Source organism: Lutjanus erythropterus, chromosome 7, assembly GCF_056507025.1.
Source record: "Lutjanus erythropterus isolate fLutEry1 chromosome 7, fLutEry1.hap2, whole genome shotgun sequence".
Taxonomy (NCBI): domain Eukaryota; kingdom Metazoa; phylum Chordata; class Actinopteri; order Lutjaniformes; family Lutjanidae; genus Lutjanus; species Lutjanus erythropterus.
The window spans coordinates 20,038,092-20,055,000 of record NC_139323.1 but is presented as its reverse complement, the minus strand read 5'-3'; the positions used below and the strand labels follow the sequence as shown (position 1 = coordinate 20,055,000).

Sequence of the window (16,909 nt, the reverse complement as noted above, 5' to 3'; positions counted from 1 at the left end):
GGACAAAATGACAACTACCCGAAGTCCAGAACATCTTGATCGCCCCCTGGTGGATGGCTGCAATATGGGTCATATATGCTGCCTCCTCCATGTTAGCAGAGGGGTCAGATCAAACATGTACTTGCCAAGTAATTTTTTTTCCCAAAGATGTTTTCTGTCATTTTAGTTGTTTTTTTTATCACAATGATGCAAGTTTTCTAGTAACTTTGATTTTAATTAGTTATTTGATGCTATAAAAAGGGGGGTTTCACATCATGATTGACAGCTGAGGCCTGCTGCCAAATGAGTCAGCTGGTATGTATGAGCAGTACCTTCAACACTGCGGCTCCAAACCCGATCAGTAATGCACAGATTCTGGCTCCAAATGATGCCGCCAGTGTAAGATGGTGGCACTTCGCTACATATTTGAGGAAGTGGAGGCGCATCATCCTTCTTAATAAAGTCAATGGTTACAGCGCTGCTTTGTGCTACATGCTAATGTTAGTAAGCTAACCATGGATGTACCATATATATATGGATGCCAAACTCCAAAAGCCAGTACTAAAAATTACTCTCCAAGTATATAAGCATAAGTATTCTAGCTTTCAGGTTTACTTCCACATTGTGAAACCCACTGCACATCAGTCTTTCATGCTAAAACTTCATTATAGAAAGAGTCACACTTGACCTTGTTTGTATTTCAAGGTGTGTTGTCAAAAGTTTTACACATATCTCTTTTATAACAGTGGTCTAAATGTGAAATCCTTTATGGGGATGCAGAGGACTTTTTCGTTGCAATACCGCAAGTGGCCACAACGACAAATTAGCAGAGTGGCAAGTGACAATCCATAATGCTAAAAACTTTACAATGACAATGCCAACATGCTGAAGTTTCAAATGTACATTATGTTTACCACCATACATTAGCATGTTCACTTTTGCTTATTAGTACCAACATATTAACATAATAATACCATCCTTTTTTTTGGTGAAAAAAGACAAAACATTAAATGCATATTGCACATTAACATGAGACATCTTCACACACGGAGTTCCAAACAACATTTTCATTATGATGAAAAACAATTTTTGAGATGAATTTCATTAGACTTGAAGTGTGCAGCTTGCTCTTGTGGTATCTGACTACAATATTCATCTTCTACATTTAGCTGTTGAGAGTGTTTGGATGCTTGTTCATTTACAGCTAAAGAAGACAGATACTTGACAGGGTGAGAGGAAGCCTGAAGAAAATAAAAATGTTTAATATTCTAGCTGTGATCATTTTCCTGCACTCTACTTGAGGAGTGTCAAGTAAAAACCCACTACTAAGAATCACGCAACACAAATTAATTTAGTAAAAAAAAATGTATCAAATAAGATTTATTTTCCAAAATAAAATTACATTGTCATGACTTTCATGTTTCTGTAATGTTAATTATAACAGCATTTTGAAATGTTTTAACCCTATCCAGAACTGCAAAACCATTGAACACATCACAGACATCTTGATGGCTTTTGACAAAAAAATAAAATGCTTCACACAAAGAAAAAAGTTTTGATTTTGTTTTTTTTGTTTTTTACAAAAAACATTTAAACACATTTAAAAAATGAAAGCCACCCATTTCCTGTATTTTTTTTTTGTCTAAGATTAAACTGTTAGGTAAGTGCAACAGTTTCATTGATATGAAATTAACAAACAGAGCCTAATGTACAATTTAAATTAAAATTACATGAAAAATAGCATTTTTTACGGTCAGCATATGACTCAAGTGCTTGCCAAATTACTCCGGAACTGGAATCTCAAAGACTGTGAAGATATTTTATCAGTTATTTAGTTATTGAGGAATAAATGTTCCTTGGTTTGGGTTCTGACTCACTCAGGTAGTTGGTTTGGGGTGGATGTAGGAAGCACAACCTATCTGGATCCAAACAGAGGAAACATGATTCCAGAGTTTCGCAGGTGGAGCGGGGAACCTGCACAACAGAATAAAACACATAATCAATTATCAATAGAAAGAAATGACTATTAGAGATGTTCAGTACATGTAAAAACTAATATTCATCAAGGATTTGTCATACTCACTATACTGAATCACCATTTTAACTGAAACTGAAAGCCATTGGAAGACCATCTGAATCGCCACTGAACGGCGCCACTGTGCGAACGATGATGAGGTCACTCATTGCTGTACATAAACAAGTGCCTTCAAATGGTGATATGTTCACTTAGTGCAGTAAAAAGAGTGAATGATCTACATAGTGACTAGGGCTGTGCACAATTAGTTATTAAAGGCTGTGACCCTTGCTAGCTGGCACCAAAATTACTACTTGGTTAAACTAATTGTCACTGTGTGGTGTTTGCTGCCCCTGGATCCGACATGTGACAACTAAACACCTGCTGTTGTCACAAGCTACGTGGCTTCCTGCTGCTTATTCCAGCAAAATAATTTGCCTTTTTGCTGCTGTTTCGGTGTCTGACTATGTTTTGGCCGAACTGAAGTCCCAGCTCTAATAGTTACAGTTCATACTTTGCCAATACTTGAGTGACAAATCAGTTTTTATTAAGTCCAAGCTAAATGTGAGACTTGTAATGTTACTGTGAGGTGTGGTTGCACAGCTCTGACCACACCTCTCACAGTGATTTCAGGGTGTACTGAGCACAGGCTGAATTGTCTCTCACATTTCAGAAATTAAGTAAGAGCTTTAACCACTGGAGGTCAGCAAAATCAAGATTCTTAGCTGGTGTTGAGCTAGTCTTTAAGTTCCAAGATTTTTCTATGGAAAAAGAGTAAATAAATAAATAAAACTCTGCAATTTGTCATCTTCAGTTCTGTTCCATACGGTGTGTTTTCTCTAAGGAGCAGCTCAACAACAAGCTGAGTACTGACCCTTTCGTATGTAACAAACATGCTGAGCAGACAAACTCAGCTGTCGGTGCATCAGGAGAGATACAAGAGAATCGCAACAAGGGACAATCGCCGACTATGCATTTGTGAGTGATTGTGTAGATTTTTTTTTTTTTTTTTTTGAGTCAAATTTCTGCAATGTCAGGTTTCTGAGGGACGCCACCATACAAGTCTCAGGGCATGCTGGGAGACACAATGCAGAGACAAGATGCAAGTCAGAAGGGGAAGAATTGCTGCTTACCACAGGGAATATTGTCAGCAGACTGTCTCACTGTTAGTTAGTTTTCACGACTAACACACACACTCATCATATCTCATAATCTGTCGTACCAACTCTTGCTTCTGTCTTGTGTTTTAATCTGCGTTTGTGCAGCTGTGTAAAGCACTCTGTAACGCTACAGTTCACAAAAAGCGATTTGTAGATAAATCTGCCTTGACCCACTTTGTTTGCTTTTTTCATTAACACTGTGCAAGTGGAAACACGGTGGAGCATCAGTGCATCGATATCAGGACAAATGCGATGCAATGAAAGCAGCTTGTTGGGTCAAATAGCTCTGGTAACAGGTCTAATTGAATCTGTGTCAGGTTCTCAGTGCAGGTACATCCACCACTGCAAGCAGCAGGATGGAAATCAATACGTCCTCTCTGCATCCACGGACACAGTCTAATTTCATTGAAGGCTTCTCTCCCTCTCTGTGTACATGTGCAGGTTAATGAAGGTCACTGTATAATCCTATTAGAAGATGAGAGGGTGTGTGCAAGAGAGAGGAGCCTGTGTGTATACAATACTCTTTAGTTCCAATACAATGCTATCTTTGTACAATTTGGAGGAAATAATGAGTACTGTTAGAAATGACGTAAGCTCTATGTGATCACTTTTAATGTTTATATTTTGTATTATGTAACAAAGAATTTTGCCCCGGTTGGATTATTTGAAGTGGGGTTATATCAGGTACCTCAGAAAACTGTCATTGTGTTACTTCTGTGAATCCAAACTAACATTTCAAAACGCAAAAGTCACACAGTAACAAACTTACAAATCAAGGCAGCAATAGATCAGTAACTCCTGTGTTCTGCAAGGAGAAATTATAGATTTGGCCTATGGAGTCTGGTTGGTTTGGAGAGAGTGATATTTAGCTTATATAAAGGCAGTTTCCTGTCAGAAAAAGAATAAAAATAAAGGAGAGAAAATATTCTAAAGATAATGTACACTAAACTGATTTTTGGAATTAGAATTTCAGTTGACCAAGATTTTCTTTAGTTTAGTAAAGCCCTAATATTCATATGAATCTGTTGCAGTAACTAACTATGAACCTTAACACTTAAACATACTGGATTCTTTAGGTCATAACTTAAAGGCACATTGTGTACTTCTCTCAAAAAGTAAATCGGTATGCATGCTAACATACCCTGGCCCAGGTCAGGGGTGTGGAGGCTCAGGGTCCTGAGGATCGGAGGTGGATTGACCAACAAGGGGGTAGCGAACTCAGGCTTGGGCTTCTCCTCTTGTGACGTTGGACAGCTGGAGATGTAATAAATGCTGGATGGAGCTGGTGGAGGAGTCATGCTCAGTGTCTGTGAAGAGAGTAAAGTTTCTTTAATTGAGAAAAAACACTATTATCGCTTAATCTGTTTTTAAAGTGTTTTATAAAAAAAAACAAAAAAAACACAACTGTTGTCTTCTTACTGTAACATCAGCTTTACAGTGCACTGGGGTTGTCTCAGTCTGGATCAAATCTGGAGGGGCAAGCGGGCTAGAGGAGGGACTGGAAGGGTTGGTCAAGGCCAAGCCCAGTTTACTACAGCTGAGGGTTTCGTCATTTAGCAGAGTGTTGAACAGGTTGGTGTTCTTACCCTGAGCAAGACACAGCAATAAACAAGCATGAGGAGTGTTTGCTTTTCTGTCTTCTAAATCTTTTCATCTACATTAACTCCATCTGCCGTTATCTATTTTACCATATTTATCCTTCATTTAAATTAGGGGACTTAGAGTGTTGTGTTTTAGATTGGATCACATTGGTTTTTTTTCCCCCCACTGCTCAATCTTCCAATTTACGACTTCATGCTCAATTTTCCAATTTTTCAGCTGGTGTGGAAATACAGATGTCAAACAAAAGCCAACAACATGGCAAAGTGCTAAACAGAAAAGGAAAGCATCCGAGTTTTGCTAAAACTGGGAATGAAGGCAGTGGTGATGTGGATGCGGACAAGGTCAGTGTCAGGTGGTCATACCTGGAGGTGACAGCTGACTTCACTGTCCTCAATAAGCTCCAGGGCGGGCAGCTCTTCCTCTTCATCCTGAGACACAAAGAAACTTCCTGTTCCCCTCAGATTCATATTTCATTAACAAAATATAATTGTACATCAGACCATGGGGAAAAGTTGAATTTTGAGTCACTTTGAGAGACTGTGTATAATGATTCATATTTCCAAAAACAATGCACATCACATCAGTAAGTCTTTGACTTTTATTTCAGCAGCAGCATCACTACAGTGCATATGAAAGTATTAACTGCAGTGCTGTTTGAAGTAAACTTTAACTGCTCCTTCTCATCAGGCTGGTGCCATAAGAAAATACTTAAAAAACAATAAGATGTTAGGCCAAAATGACCAGAGCCCTTGGAAACTGCACACATCATAATGTGAGCATTTAAATGATCACTCTTCACATAAGAAATTGAACTTGAAACTGTCCTTTCAAAACCTTGGAACTGACTACAGATACAAGTGGTAAATAAAATGTACAATATAATGAATTACAAAAAAGATTTTAAGTGCTACATCTAGTGCTCTTCAAGTACTGAACAATAAATTAAATATAAAATGTGAATATATGTGCTGCCCTCTCCTGGCACTCAATGTTTCTTCCAAGTTGTACCTGTATTTTGAGTTTGACACTCAACACTGACCTAAAGTTAATAATGTGAAATTAGCAGTTATTAGTTTGTTTTAAGAGATGGGGACACATGTATGTCTTTAACTACACTATGAACACACGTTTCATGTTAAGCATGTGAAATAAAATGGATCAGAAGATGAGGATATTACGATATTACAATTGCAATACTAATTTCCGTAAGCGTGTCAATGGGAATGCTCATTATGAGTCAGCATCAAGCTAATGGACCTAGTGCTAGTTATTTATATGTAAAAAATATCGATTCAGGAATTAAAAGTCAATTCAGGAATCGTGGGAAAAAAGTGCCATGATACTTAAGAAAATCAACGTCCTGTAACTGTATGGTATCTTGCAGATTTGGTAATATCAGGGCTGACACCTGCTGGCTGGTTGGCTGGTTTTTAGTGGCTGACGCACTAAAAAAAGAAAAAAAATTAGGTGAAATGACTTTGATAATTAGTCATGTGATCTATGTATATTTATCACACCTGTGGGTGCTCATGTGATTTAGATGAGTGAACCTAAAGAAGCCACAGGAGAAACGCCTTGTTCACAGTGGTTAAGTTTGTTATATTTCAACATACGTTTGAGTTCTACGGTAACAGGTTTATCAGACAGGGGGACTGCTTTATTCATGAGGGTTTACTGTTGCCTTATTCAGTTTGTGCCCTTTCTTTGCCCTGTAAGTAATTCAGTCTAGTTGTAACTGTGTTCGTAAAAATAGGTTTTTCATTTTTCATTTTGTCACCTCTGAATCAGTATGCAAATAAATTAAACATGACACAAAACCAGCGTTTTTTTAGTGCAGGACAGACAGTAGCACTGTAAAATCTCCTTTTCTATATGTTCAGTTTAACAACCATCCACTCATTAACATAAGAACGACAACATCTTGTGATCCAATATCCATTAAACAGCTCACTGATTGGCTGTCATCTTATTTATTGCCCAACAACAAGCTGTGACCTTCTCAACAGTGTGTGTATACATTAAGTAGCATTGGGCTGCAACCCCCCTCCCCAAGTGGATATGTTTGCACTTGATGCAAGTGTGTACAGTGACTGTTTGTGTGTGCATATGCCAGTGTGTGTTGACCGTGCATGGCGGTGCAGTGGGCCTGCAGCACTGACTGTATGGCTGGTACGATAAGAGCTATGGACAGTGGAGAATAAAAGCTTTACAGCAACATTAAAAGATTGGGTGAGAAAGAGAAAGTGGGACAGAGGGAGAGCCAGAGAGGGAGAGAAGAGACAAAGAGAGTGCACTCACAGATAAGAAACAATTGAGACATCAAGCTGCAAATCCAACGCAAACATTCAAGCAAGCCAGTATGGACTCTAATGTTTTGTGTGTGTGTGTGTGTGTGTGTGTTATCAGACTTGCCGACTGTTCAACCATGTCTGCTGGCTTGGGAGATAAAATGGTCTCTTCTTCTACCTCCGGCAGGTCGACCATTCCCTCCCCCAGGTAGAGACTCACTGGGTTGATCTGGACACAAAACTGAGGAAAGAAATTATACAGTGCAAGTTACTTAGAACTGGGTGTATAGATCGAGTACTTTATTTCAATATCCTACTCATACCATGTCTACACAAACATCTGTCTGTAGTCACTGACCCACAAATGAACTCTGAAATAAAGCCTGTATTAAAATTATTAAAGCCACTGGAAGCCCAAATCCATAATAGCCTACTTGCTATGTAATTTAGGCTGGGTTGCATCAACAAGGATTACTTTTTTAAAAACATTTAAATCATGGTTCAACTTTGAACTGTGTTGCACAAAACTTAAACTAGCTTTAAACCAGCTTAGTTTTTACTCTAAACTTAGATTAAATTTATTTCTGCTGCACCAAAGACAACTGCCAGTCAATCAAAAACTATTTTGACTACAATACAAGTAAGGTCGTGCATGTGTGTGGCTCACCACTGCACTGGCTGCAGGGCTGCAGGGTGTCGCGTGGCCCTGACTCATGAGGGTGGTGTGGATGTAGATGTCATTATCAGTGTGTGTGTCACACAGGTAGAGATGAAGCACATCTCCAGTGTAACAGTCTAAAGCGCCCACCAGGGTGCGATCAGAGCACAGTTTCTGGAAAGAAGCCGTGGCCTCAACAGTCCAGCTGCCCTGCAAGAGGCAAAGCACAACACTGTTATTCATCAAACTCCACGGTAACAGAATATTTTGTGACATCTGCAGCTTGACCATTTGAATTTATTCATATACAATATGTAAGAAGAAAGTATGTAAGTTTTGCTACATGCTTTTCCTAACAACATAACACCTGACCATGGAATTGTGCTTTTGTTTCTGTCTTACGGAACACTTTAACATAAATAATCATGAAGGGGTTCGTTGGCCAGGAAAAAGGCAAAATAACCTCACACTGATGGTGAGTTTTACAAATAATCTGTCTCAAGCCAAAGGTACATATTCAGTTCATACAGTAGAATAAACAGTGTGAAAACCGCGCAGAATGAATGCATGAAGAGAAGCAAACAAGTTCCTGGACAAATGGTGATGCTATTGATAATCATGAAACGTTAATTTGCTCTAACCTAGCTGGCATAGAAATTCCTAACCCTCTCCCAATGATGATGAAGGTGCCAGTATCAGACACTTGTGTTTCACGTTGCATAACTGCGTGTTTACATTCTGTCCTCTCCAGTCAGAGTCAGTGTCAAAAGCATGAGCTCACTTCACTAAATCTAATTGAAACTAAATGCAATATATGTTAAGAAAAAAAGCAGTTGCATGTAAAGGGGGGGGGCACAAGCAACTTTGTCAAACACTAATTCTGTAGCAGTACAGTGTAGCAACGTATTTGACTGCTTTAGCAAAGCAGCTGCTACAACTAGCTAACTAAAAATAATTCAGTAGTTATTAACTCAGGACACAGTTTGTCTTTGTCTTTCTTGGGATGCAGAAAAAAAAAAAAACAGCCGAATATCACAGGGCTGTCACCAATTTATTGTGAAAGATTTACAGCCTGGATCTACAGTCCAACTAGTTTAAGTAAGCTCTGTAGCCGAAAAGCATAGCATAAATCACAAACTGCTTGGTAGCCTAGGTTTGAACTTGGTGTGAGCTGTCCTGACAACCAGAGATAACTGATGTTGTATTTCCTACGGTCATGTATTTTTTCACCTGCAGGAAGATGACCACAGCCTTTCACCCAGTAACCCCAGTTAAAAGGCTGTTGAATCTTTTCATGTCATATCTTTATCTGTATATTGATCAAATCCTAGCGATATCTATCCCTAATAATTATAGAGTGCCTAACTCACGCCACTTTTGGTGGACCACTATGAGACCTAACTTAGGAAAAAATATGAACTGTGGTCAATGACAAAAGAACATTTTTCTTTTGAGCCCGTTTGAGTTGTGCCATAAATGAAACATATGTTGTTTGTCAATTTAAAATATAAATTTACGAGTCAACAAAGTCACCATTTGCAGTAAAAGTGTATCAAACTGTGAAGAAACATAATTAGAAAGACTACACACACAGACGTCGTGCACGTGATGCCATGACGTCTTCCCTTCAAAAGCTAATGTTAGCCACTGATGCTACAATGCCTCTCTGTTTTCGCACTGGGATGTAATCACCACAACAGTGGGTATTACTCCGATACAAGGACCAGGAGTCACCAAAACACTAAGTAAGATAACATTACAAGGGACAAGATTGGCATCAGTGACATATATTGGGTGCGACGAGAGATGTACTTCACTTAGCAGTTTCACACAAAACTACGACAAAACCACCACAATCTGAGACTTTCTTAACTTGTAAAATTATGTTTAAATCAACAGAAAATGTGTAATTTGCGGTTCAAATTACAGTTCAAATGGAATAAAAAAAATAATGTCTCTCGCCACAGACAACCATTCATATTTTTGCTGAATTTAGATTCCATGGGGCAAACCGGAAGGGGCATGACTTAGACACTCTGTAAATACCGGCAGACTCACAGTTGTGGGTTTAATTCCAGCGAGAGATGATGGAACAGCTTGTGCTGGAAGATCTGAATAACAGGACCTGAGAAATAAACAGATGAAATGCAGAGAAACTGATCAGCATAGCAGCAGTAGCTGTGCTGTTTAAGTGCCGAAATGTTCAAGATTCCCTTACTTGAGGAACTTGAGGCTGGCGCTCTGTACCACGGTCATGTCGCCAAAGTCGACATAGTACACCTCGACCTGAGTGGGGCTGATGATCTGGTGAATCACCACTCGGTAGAACCACATTCCTTTGGGTGACATGCAGCAGACCTGACCCTGTCGGATAAACTGCTCAGGGAGGCGATAACGTTCTGACACCTTAGGACAGGTGTAACATCGTCTAGAGGAAGAGAAAAATAAAATAGTAGAGCTAAGACGTTATTGCTCAGAGAAGCATCGGGGAGCTCGAAATGTACGATGAGATAGTGATGATTCAATTTTGTGATGTTTACAGCATATTTTGGTGATTCATTTTCAAAATAATGTTGCTATTAAACGTAAAATAGTTTGCAGCTTCTAACTTTTATGCTGTCTTTAAAAAAAAGATATTGGCCTCTTCAAATACTTTTTAGGACATGAAGATTTAGACAGAATAACATGGGTGAGTGTTATGTATCTTACTCAGCTTCTTTTTACTGTATCAAAAAAATCAAGTCTCATAGGGCGGAACACATTTCAAAGATGACTGAATTGAATCATGATGAATTAAATATAGTAGCTATTTTTTGTTAGCAGTAAGATGTCATTTTAGTGGTAAGTTCTACTGTTTGATTAGCTATCTAGATGGAAGGTATTTTCCTTTGAAGCATATTTAGTTTTTCACATATTATGTATTTTTGTTTAGTCTGTGATTTGGGTAATGCTCTGAGCCCCTGAATCTATGAGTAGGAAGGCAGGGATAGGACCATCATGCACCTGGGTGGGCTTTTTTGTTTTGTTTTTTGTATTTTGTTCTTAAACCAGAGCAGGAGAGGCATGCAGGAGACAATCATTTGTTCTTTTGTTTCTTTTTTTGTCTAAATAAACCATAAGAAACACATAAATTTTGCATGGTCACTAACACACCCCTGGTAAAGAAGGGGCTCTTTGATTTAAGTTTGATTTGACTTCTATTAAATATGGTCTATTATTCTTGAAGTATATTTTTGGCTAATGTACCGATGCAGTTAAGACTTTCAGAAAATATATAAACATTTTAACTGCCCATCAGAAATAGCTATGTGATTTCACATGAATGAAAGTCTGCCAGGAAAGATGAAATGGTAAATCTATTGAGGGACATTATGAATTTCATTACTGATCATACTGCATACTGCAGTGAGTATATTATCTTTTGACAAAGCTGCCACTAACATGTGCACCACCTCATCTCAATCATCATGTCCTCCATCGCGCGGGCTTCCTCACTCTGGCTGAAGCGGATGTGGAAGTATCCAGGCGACTTCACCTGTTCCACCAGGACTTCTATCAGCTCTCGAGGGCCATGGCGCGCTGGCGGTTTGAGACGTTGACTCTGCATGGCATCAAGGGGCACCGCAGGGCTGGAATGCACCTGAATTGCAGGGTAGATCCCAGACTTCTACAGGTGGACACATAAAAAGCACCGTGAGAGTGGTGAGTGGTGCATGGCCGAGTTAACATGCATGTGGTTTCAGCCTGATCACTAATACCTGTTCCTGATGGGGAAAATTGACATGAATAATTCCGAACAATTCTGTTTCCACATTACAACTTCAAAGCTCATGAACACACCAAAGTCGGAAGGACGACTCCCTAATTTGGCAAACTGGACCATCTGAGGAGCATGTGAATGCAGCACTACTCTATATTCAGTATTATTCTACAGGACTTCTAATAATAATTGACAGATTTCAGTGTTGACAAAAATCACAATTTTACACCAGGTACACTTAGAACTGGGCATTGACATTTGCTTATGAAGTGCAGGGAAAATTCATGATTTGCAATGATGCTCTAATTACTTGATGTAAAAATGGATAAGTATGTATAATGTGAAATAATTTGAAGAAAACTATGTTTAGTGACCATTTTGTGGGTCTTTAAATTGTTACTGGTCTCTTCCTTGCCATCATCCACTGTGTTATCATCATCATTTCCTTCCCGTTTCTCATCTCGTGCTTCCCATGGAGACTCTCCACAGCTGAAGTAGTAGCTCCTAAATGGCCGTGTCACACTGTTATCAAAACTTCCAGTCTCCTCTGAGCCTACAAAATAAATGAGAAATAAATTATGGACTTAGTTGAAAGACATTATTCCACAAGAATGCTTAGTCACATCATATCTTACAAACCACTGTTTATTACAATGAATAATTGATCATAAAAAACACCGCTTGATGAAATAAACACAGACTGGTGTCCTCGTGAGACACTATAGTGGATACACAACTACAGGAGAAAAAAAGGGAACAGCAATCTTAGACGTAAGGGTGGGCAATATGTCAAAAATATCATATCATGATTTCTTTCCAGGCAGGATAAAAATCCATGATCTTACACATTTTTTATGTTGGTTTTTACATCTATTTTGCAAGTCACTCAGCTAAAAGAAAAGACAGTTTTAAGAAGTACATTTTCCAACAGATTTTAATCTAGGTGTTTAATTCTGCAAAGTATGAACATTCAACAAGAACTCTGACATGGTTTACTAATTATAAAATGTCATAGCAACATTTACCTATTTCTGGCACTTATTTGTTCTGTTATATAGAGTTTATAAAATTCCTTTGTGTGAGTTGTCTGTTTTGGCTGTAGAGCTTCTGGCTATGTGGTTGTAACTGATGCACTCACGTGGGATCCTCTGTTTGTTTCAGTGCTTTCTCTTGAGGTGGTCAAAAATGTTTGTCCTGTTGCCATCCGACGAGCAAACCTTAACTTTACAATCTTGTCAAATAACTGTTGTTTGCACTGTGTCAGTTTTGGAAAATCCAATTCACTTCCATCTTACTAATGCAGAATTCTTATTGGGACCAACAACTGTGTTGTCATACATGCCACTACGAAGCAAAATGAAAAGGGGGAGGGGAGGAAATGCAAGGCACTACCTACTGTTTGCTATGATTGGTTTATTGGTTCGTCTCTAGTGAAGGCACAACACAAACTAGCAAAGTTGAGAGATTTACAATTTGGCTGAGAAAACAACTTTGGAGACCTTTTAATCATTTACAATCAAATATTGTGAATATTCCTAATCAAGAACACCTCCGTAAACATAACATTCATATTTACAGCAACATTCAACACGAGCAAAAGCACAGTGTGTCACCAAATAACTTGTCCATGTCCACTATTTCCCACCATTTCTCAGCTAACCAAAGCAAATAATTTCCACGGTAATTTAGTTCCAGTGTACATTTTACACATCAAACCAACATGAATTACTGAGGGTTACACCTAATAAAGTAATTAGTATTGACAGCTGTTATTTGAACATGTGCACATACACACCTGATTGTGTTACATCACTGTCCTGTATGTCCATGACTATCCAGTGCTGGACATTGTCATGCCCTGCAGGTTTCAGGTGGAAGGTGTCACTCATGGCACTGACCAGTTCGGTGACACTGACAAAGCCACTCTGTTGCAGCGGCAAGTCCTCGCCAAAAAGCTTCTGAGGAGCGAAATAACAAAAACACAGGTGAGATTTCAAACAAGATCACTACCAAACATCTTTCTTTGTCACCTAAGATCTACTTAATTACGCAGGAATACGTTTGTCTTCAAACTGTAAATTAAATATGAGTTACTTTCTAGATCAGCAAGGCATTTTAAAGAGTTATGGAACTAAAGAAAAACAGTGAAGCCAGTACTTTTTATTTAGCTGGATCTAGAGAAACTGAATCCAGTTCCTCAAATGAACGGGGTTATAGGCTCCACAGTGCATAATTAATTTGACTTAAACTCTAATGTGACACTATGAAGGTGAACAAGAGCAATGCATTACTTTCCTCTCTGCTCCTCCTTTTTTTTTTTTTTTTTACCTTGTACTCAGCAGGCAGATCGTGCACCGATAATCCACCACTGGTCTGAGCTACAACCTGCAGAGAGAAGACATATGATGATGACGGGGTTCAATAAATGACTTGTAACCACACGTATTATATACCCTGTAGTCACTAGTGACAAAGGCTTTGTTCAGACAGTAGGCAAATTATTTTCAAATGATCAGATTTGTGTGTCCAGACATCACCGGCTTATCTGCACAGGTTGCTGTGGTAACGATGTGGGCGTCAGTAAGTACATACGCTGGTGATGCTTTCCAACACAGGAGCATGAGAAATGGAGAGAGCCTGTACAGTAAACTCCTCCTCAAGTGCAAGCAGACAATTTATTTCACTGTCTGTGCGCAGACTATAGCGCTCCTTGTCCACTATAACACTGTGCTAGCAGCAGCATGGATTCTGCTCAGCCAGATTTAACTTTGTCATTGTGTTGCGTTGAGATGGAGGCAAAAGACACCCTGAAATCAGATTTCAGCAGCCAGAGAGTCCAGACTGAGAGGCATCTGTAGAAATTTGACTGAAGTAGCATTTTAAATCACACCACATCTACTTATTAAGTAGCAAGAGGTCTGACCTTTCGTAGCTTGTCCTTCAGCTCCTGGCTGATGGTACCAGCGACTCCATTTTCCAGAATTTGCTGGCGAAGCTCCTCCTCCAGCTGATGGAAAATTTAAGCAGGATCAAATGAAACAGTACTTCAAATTAACAACTGAAACAAGATACAGGTGCAATGTTTTCTTGATTGAGATGAGAACAAACCTTGAGGACACGTTTCTGAAAGAGCTGATCCTCCTGGCAGACCTCTGTGTGTGCTTCCTGGTTCTTCTCAAACAACTCTGGTTTGTTACAGACAGCTGTTGACTCTTTATGGACAGGGCTCAGTGTAGCCTCAGCAGAGGGCTCACTCAGAGAACTCTGCTTCACTGAGGCTTCAGCTGGAGTAAACCAACAAGAAGTATTTCAAAAATTAAGGTCAGAAAATATGAGAAGCCACCGCTCAGGGCTATTCTGTGCAAACCTTAAAATAAAATCACTTGAACATTTGGAGTTTTACAGTGTCATAGTCTCATTTCTGAGGCAATAAACCCATTAAAATTCAGTCAATCCATGCACCTCTGAAAGATTAAACAGCTGTTTATTCATTAGAAGATGGCAAAAAAGTCTCAATATGGTACTGGGCTATGGTAATAACTTTCATGATACTACATGGTTAATTATTTTATGTTTTAATTTGCATTATTTTATAAAAAAGACTGCTGCGTTATTTTTGTTTTGCAACTGTGCAAACATAATTTGAACATTCATTGAAGGAATCTGAATTAATATAATTTTTTTGCACATGCTCAGGTCATGGCTGGCATTTTATTACAGAAGAAAGGCAGAAGCGCTTAATGTTAAATGAAATTTTATACTAACAAAAATGCTGTTCACACAAAATTTGTTGTTTTTGTTTTTTAATATTGTGCTAAATTGTACGTCAAGTTTCTGTCCCTGTTATGCCCCTACAAAACAAACTGGCATATATGAAACCAAAAGACACAGGACATGGATTGCTTTTTAAGACACGTTCTTCCAAGATGTTCAAAATGTGTAAATGCATAAAGTGTCTCCATAAACTGATGTCAAAACTGATTTCCCACATCTCTAATCTTAAACACACCTGTGGGTATTGTTGGTGTCTGAGCTCTGGTTTCTGGCACTTTGGAGGCCGACTCGTCAGTTGTAGGCGACACCGACTTTATCGGTCCAGTCCTCCTTGGTGTGCAGGACGGTCTCAGCAGTGGCCTGGGCAGCATTTGTTCCCTCAGGGTCAGAACCGAGCCCAGCCGTGTTTGCTTGATGAGGACCAGGTCTGCCACCGTCTGCAGCAGTTCTCCAGTGGTGTAGAAGCCGTAGTTGTGGACACGCAGAGGGTGACCGAAGAAGTACAGGAAACTGGTCTCCAGGTCAGACAACCTGAGGGGACCCTGAGAGAGCGGCTGCGTCGTTACTTGAAACAAGACAACACTCTTCAGTAACAGAGCTACATGATTATGTTAGAAATTTCTGGTGACTTTACTGTAGTGCTGAATAGAATTACACGATTGAAGTTAGTACCAATTATTTATTAATAAATAATAAACATACACACATACAAACAGCTGAAAAAACTTCTGTCCCAAAGAGCCAACCTCATTGTGGAAGATACACACAATACATATTGATAGGAAAAAATGAATGTAAAAAAACTTCACAGGGCATGTTCAGGTCATACCTGGGAGAGCAGTAGGCGGAGCTGTGCCCTCAGGTGGGCAGGCACAGCCGGAGGAGCACGTCCTCTTCTGGGAAGGACCACAGGAGGGGACGGGTTACCGTAGCGAGTTGTGAAGTAGCCAACACCTCCCCTCATGACTTTCTTGTTGTTCTTAGGCGTGCGCTGATTAGCTACGAGCTCCTCGATGTTTCGGGTGGTCTCATCGCCAACAGCTGCGATGGCAGACATATAACATGAGAATATGGACGCTGCTATGCTTTAGATTATTTTATTTCTCAACTCAATGCATTATTTTAAGTGGGGCTGCATGAGGTATTTATCTATGGTCAGTGTATTAGTTACAGTTGATGGTGGTCGACACACCCCCATTTTGGACAAGCAGCAGGAGGTAAGAAATAAAGCGACTCATACGAACCCACTTTAAATAATCCAAACTATCCCTTTAACTGAAGCAGTATTAAATACAAATAAATGCTCAAATACAAAAGGATCTCTACCCTTTAAATATATGGTGCCATCTGCTCTGAAGTTAAGTGACACCACATCGGGTATCTCCTTCACCATATCCATGATATTCCTGAAGCCCAACAGTTTCAGGGGCATGGGATGCCCCAACATGGCGACATAATCTCGCCTGAGCTGATCAGGGTCCAAGCCCATCTTAGATGAAATGAGCAAGGAACGAACATCCTTCTTCAGCTTAGCCAAAACTTCTTCCTGGTTCACCGTGCCTGCTGCCATCTGGAGAACACAGCGAGAGGACAGACGGGACAAAACATACCACACATCCTGAACACAACCACGTGATTGGATATAAGGTAACCAGGTGTCCCATTTTCATTGCT

At 39.4% G+C, this 16,909-nt stretch overlaps 1 protein-coding gene across 1 annotated transcript; it reads right to left on the bottom strand.

The window, feature by feature from the left end:
• Window positions 1–1,701: 1,701 nt before the first annotated feature.
• On the bottom strand, window positions 1,702–16,851 carry tdrd5 (tudor domain containing 5). Its single transcript, XM_084722221.1, has 19 exons — window positions 16,562–16,851; window positions 16,065–16,276; window positions 15,471–15,777; window positions 14,570–14,739; window positions 14,385–14,468; window positions 13,790–13,846; window positions 13,257–13,419; window positions 11,836–12,014; window positions 11,154–11,368; window positions 9,920–10,129; window positions 9,760–9,826; window positions 7,711–7,911; window positions 7,164–7,284; window positions 6,738–6,750; window positions 5,118–5,211; window positions 4,573–4,740; window positions 4,291–4,460; window positions 2,244–2,248; window positions 1,702–1,953 (listed from the first exon to the last, which is right to left on the bottom strand). Exons 1-19 carry the CDS (start codon window positions 16,803–16,805, stop codon window positions 1,895–1,897), a joined length of 2,739 nt encoding a protein of 912 aa, XP_084578347.1. The 5' UTR covers window positions 16,806–16,851; the 3' UTR covers window positions 1,702–1,894.
• Window positions 16,852–16,909: the final 58 nt, after the last annotated feature.

Bases quoted from the DNA above. Each gene is read 5' to 3' on its own strand.
- tdrd5 (XM_084722221.1), bottom strand. From the start codon at position 16,805: ATGGCAGCAGGCACGGTGAACCAGGAAGAAGTTTTGGCTAAGCTGAAG. The intron at 10,130-11,153 runs GTGGTGCACATG...CTCTTCCTCTAG, and splicing joins GACATGATGATTGAGATGAG to ACGATGTTACACCTGTCCTA. The intron at 9,827-9,919 runs GTAAGGGAATCT...TTTATTTCTCAG, and splicing joins GCCAGCCTCAAGTTCCTCAA to GTCCTGTTATTCAGATCTTC.